We start from the raw sequence: 4,271 nt of genomic DNA on the forward strand, positions 1-4,271 counted from the left end.
ATTGTCTTATTTCTTTGTGTTTCATCTGGCGATGCTGTGTGAAACAAATGGAAAGGCAATGAGTTGTTACCATTTCTCAACGTGGTTTTCATTTATTTTTTCTCATCTGGTTTTCTGTTGTTTTACACCTCTTCATTAAAAATGCTTTGGTGTTTTTCTTTCCATGGCTCCTCTATCCATATAGCACATATGTGGTGTCATTTTGCTTATCGTTTCGAAGACGGCTGTGCTTTCTCTCCCGTTGTCGACGTGGAGAAGGGGGTACGACTTCATTACGTACATTTGCTATGTTTTACCTAAAGAGACTCTCCTAACCTTATTTTATTTGGATATATGTTTTTTCCATACTCTTCTCATCACACACTTATCCAGCGTGCGCCACAAGTGCACGTGGTTCTTTGTCTTTACGGTCCTCACACAGGGGTCTGTGATCACATTAGGCGGTTCTAGGAGCGAGAAAGCAAAAGGGGGAGAAATGAAAAGCACGGTAACGATGGCAGCCTCTGTGCGATGCACGCACCGAATCCGTGCCCCGTTGGACCATCTCATCGTGCGCCCTTCAGATATGGATCAGGTGGTGACATCTATCCGCACTACAGACGCCGCTATCGTTACATGGTACATGCCACTGGCCAATCTTCAGCATATTCTTCATAGACGCTATGAGGCGGAGCAGTTTGGAGAAATTATCATTCCTCCCGTCACCACCCAAGATCCCACCACATCCGCCGATGAACAGAACAACAACCCTCTTGGCTTTGTTACGCTTGTTGCTGGGAGGAATTATCCGCAAAAGCAAACGTGGCTTGAGCGCGTATTTGACCCCGCACCGCATTCGACACTGAGTCTCCGTGTGGCAGTGATGGACCGTGTCCACTGGCAGCGAACATCGTGGATGGCAAACTCGATCTGCCGCAGCATATGCTGGGGGCGCCTACCGCAAAAGATGTTCTCTATTAATTTAGACTGGAAAAATGCAGTCCATATCGACGCTGACTTCGATGTGGACGCGGACAGGTACAATGCACCATACAGTGTGCATGTACCGGGTTTGGGTTTCCAACTTACATTGCGCGATACCGGCCGCACTGTGCTCGACCGCGAGACCCCTACGGTTGACGGGTTTTTAGATAATGAAAGTGCCCTACACCGTCTAGCACTCGCACGGGAGGTGAACATGCAGGGGTTAGGCGGTTGCGTGTACCGCCAAACGCTGTGGAGTGCACCGTCACTTCCCAACACAGCAAAGGTGATGCAATTTCAGCCGGGAGAATTGTTCAAGCGGTGTTTTGGAGTTGATCCGCCGGCACACGTGGAGCCAGTGGCTGCGTGGCTTGTGCATGAGGTGGAGCAAACACTTGTGTACAAAATGGAAGGCGAGGTGGAGGATGAGAACGAGCCAAATAGTGCGACAACGTACGGTGACCGTTCTCTCACTGAGCGTGTGCAGAAAAAAGCAATGAACCGATACAATGGGTTCCGTGACGAGGTACGTGGCAAGGTGTATAGTGAACTGGATGGAAAGGAATTGCCGCGCTAGAAGCGCATATACGTCCATGAAATCCCCTCGCGCAGTACTGTCAAAAAAAAAAGTGGGTGGACAGATGACATCCACTTCACTTACATACTTAACCACGGTTGAACGTGATAAACATACCGCAACAATTCGTGGGTTACACTTGTTTTACGTAATAACACATATCTGGTAATAGCTGGGTTTTGTATCGCCAACTTCCTTTCTTCCCTTTTTCTTCGTGATGAGGGATAGCTTCCTGGATGATGCCCAAATACGTGTGATTCTGCGCACCTTCAGTCCTTTTCGTTGCCGTTTATCCACGGTTGTTTTCCTTTTCTTTTCCTCTTTTTCCTTCTATGTTACTTCATTACAGGACGCTGGCGATGGCGACCTCTCGCAAGCAGGTAGTTGGCAAATACGAACTGGGGAAGGTTTTGGCGTCAGGATACTTCGATTGCCGCACTCGTATCTGCACGCACATAGTGACAGGAGCGCAATACGTCGTACGGATATACAGTAAAAGTACTCTGGCGGAGGCGCAGTGGATGTGGGATCGCACTCGCGATGCCATCCACGTCATGCGTACGCTGCCAAAGCACGAAAATATTATTGAGATTTCAGAGCTATTTGAAACAGAATCCTCACTCTACATTCTTATGCAGCTGTTCGCACCGATGCATCTGACGAAGATGTATACAACTGTAGGTGAATCGGGGCAACGTGAGAGAGTGCCCATACAAAGGACAAAGGCACTTTTCCTGCAAGTTGTGCGGGGTTTAAGACACATGCACGACTGTAGTGTGGTGCACTTGGGACTGGCACCAGACCACGTCATGGTGAATGACAGGGACCATGTGAAAATTGGCAATCTCGTCTCTTGTAAATATGTCCCAAAAGGAACGAAGTTGTGCCGTGACATTCGTGGCACAATGCACACCGTAGCGCCGGAGGTATTACGCAACGGGGAGTATGATCCTTATCTTGCGGACTCGTGGTCCATGGGCGTATTACTCTACTTCATGTTACACAATGGACGCTACCCGCACGATGGGGCAAATACAACGAAAAATATTTTATACAATAGGATCCGCCCACCTGATCCAAAGCTACCAGCAGAGGCGCTGAACCTATTGCAGCAGCTGCTGAGCCACAATCCCGGTTCTCGAATGCGTGTGGAACAAATTGCGGATCACCCATTCTTTGCGACAGAACATAAAGATGTCGATACAGGTAGAACGGAGCAACAAGCGGCCAGATATACTGGCGTGGTGCCGAATTTATGGGCTAGCAGGACTGCGCATATCCCAGTAGTGCTAAGGGCGCCACTTAAGGAGCGAGTTCAGTACAGTGGTAGCCGAGAGGACGCAGCCGCTTACCTGATACAAATGTGTTATAAGGCATTCAGAGGCCGCAAACGGCGCTTTAGTGACCGCTTTTTGAGCACTCAACCACGTGGATCTATAAACCGCAGCCGCAGTCAAGTGGTTGAAGTGGTATGCCCCTCTTCACGATCGCGCCGAAGGAAGAATTACCAAACTCCGCACGGTGATACAGAGGCAGCCTTCGGACAGGAGCGAACGCACCTCAGCTCGCAACACTATCAGCAACGATGGAGCGCAGTAACAAACACAGAAATGCAGCAAGGGGAACTGGGAAGCCGGACAAGCTCAATCAACAGTGGGTTCGCAAAATGTGGAGAAGGGCCTGCAGACCCGGCCGAAGGGAGCTCTTTTTTTGGGTTTAGCGGAAGCGAGTCAGAAGGTAGTCCAATGAACGCCACACAGGGATCCCATTTCAATTTTTCTTTGAAGTCGGGAAATTTGCCTCTGACCTTGCCACCACTCAGACGACAAGGAGGTCCCTGCAAGCTCGGCTGTGACCCTACACTCGATGCTCCTGTTGGCACCCCTCCCAACAGTACTTTCGACGGACCCGATAACGCTTCCCCCACAACCGCATCCGTTTGCAACGAAGTGGTCCGTGCCGCATCATTCCGATTGCGAGTTCCCTCGATGCTTCACTTGAAGGCTGCTGAGGCATTTTCTCGGGACCTCGATCTTAGGGGCCCCGGTTTCACTCATTTCAACACGCGAGTTGACCCCGGGAGGCGTTGCCCGGTGTGCGACAGGCCCCCCGCGCAACGAATGAATCGTAAACAACCGTACCTGAACACACCATATGAGTACAAGGAGGGGAAATTTACCATTAAAACTGTTGCGGACTCTGATTAAAATAGGAGTTGCAGACGGTGCACGTTTATTTGTGAATGTAAGACGCATGACGGTGCAATGCACGTCAATCTAACCAATAGCGAGTGGCGGATGCCGAGAAGAATGAAGGAGAACATGTTGTTGATGAGGGAATGCGTGTTTGCACACTCGCGTGCATGTGCCCTTTTCCCTTCCCCTGTCTTTCACACTTCATTTCTACTCTTTTCTCAAAAAAAAAAGGGGGGGTGATGGGGAGTGGAGGAAAATGTTGTGAATCATACTTTTGTACATTTAGATGTAGACGACGAGTTTTACCTTCACGCCGGCCACACTCATTGAGGGCGCGCGGTGGTTCGTCTGCCGGGTGTTTGGGGGCTAGTTCCGCCCTGTGCCTATTTTCATCCACATTCGAGATCCTTCCCTGCCCCCTCATTTCGAGTCTTGACTGTACTTACCGTCTTTCACTATGGTCAGTGAATTCCTCCCATTATGCGTATTTTTACCTCCAACATGTATTTAGATTTGTCCCCCTCCTTCTTTTTTTT

The 4,271-nt window shown here is 49.6% G+C and overlaps 1 protein-coding gene and 1 pseudogene across 2 annotated transcripts; both read left to right on the top strand.

The window, feature by feature from the left end:
* Nucleotides 1–475: 475 nt before the first annotated feature.
* Nucleotides 476–1,540, top strand: TEOVI_000523000 (uncharacterized protein; the record flags this gene model as incomplete). The annotated part of the gene is made up of 1 exon (XM_067220716.1): nucleotides 476–1,540. One exon carries the CDS (start codon nucleotides 476–478, stop codon nucleotides 1,538–1,540), a length of 1,065 nt encoding a protein of 354 aa, XP_067076817.1.
* A 332-nt stretch (nucleotides 1,541–1,872) lies between these two features.
* TEOVI_000523100:pseudogene lies at nucleotides 1,873–3,747 on the top strand (annotated as a pseudogene). The gene has a single exon. A coding segment is annotated over exon 1 (1,875 nt).
* Nucleotides 3,748–4,271: the final 524 nt, after the last annotated feature.

The sequence above is a fragment of the Trypanosoma equiperdum genome (genome assembly GCF_001457755.1).
Source record: "Trypanosoma equiperdum strain OVI genome assembly, contig: ctg_1204, whole genome shotgun sequence".
In the NCBI taxonomy this organism is placed as follows: Eukaryota; Euglenozoa; class Kinetoplastea; order Trypanosomatida; family Trypanosomatidae; genus Trypanosoma; species Trypanosoma equiperdum.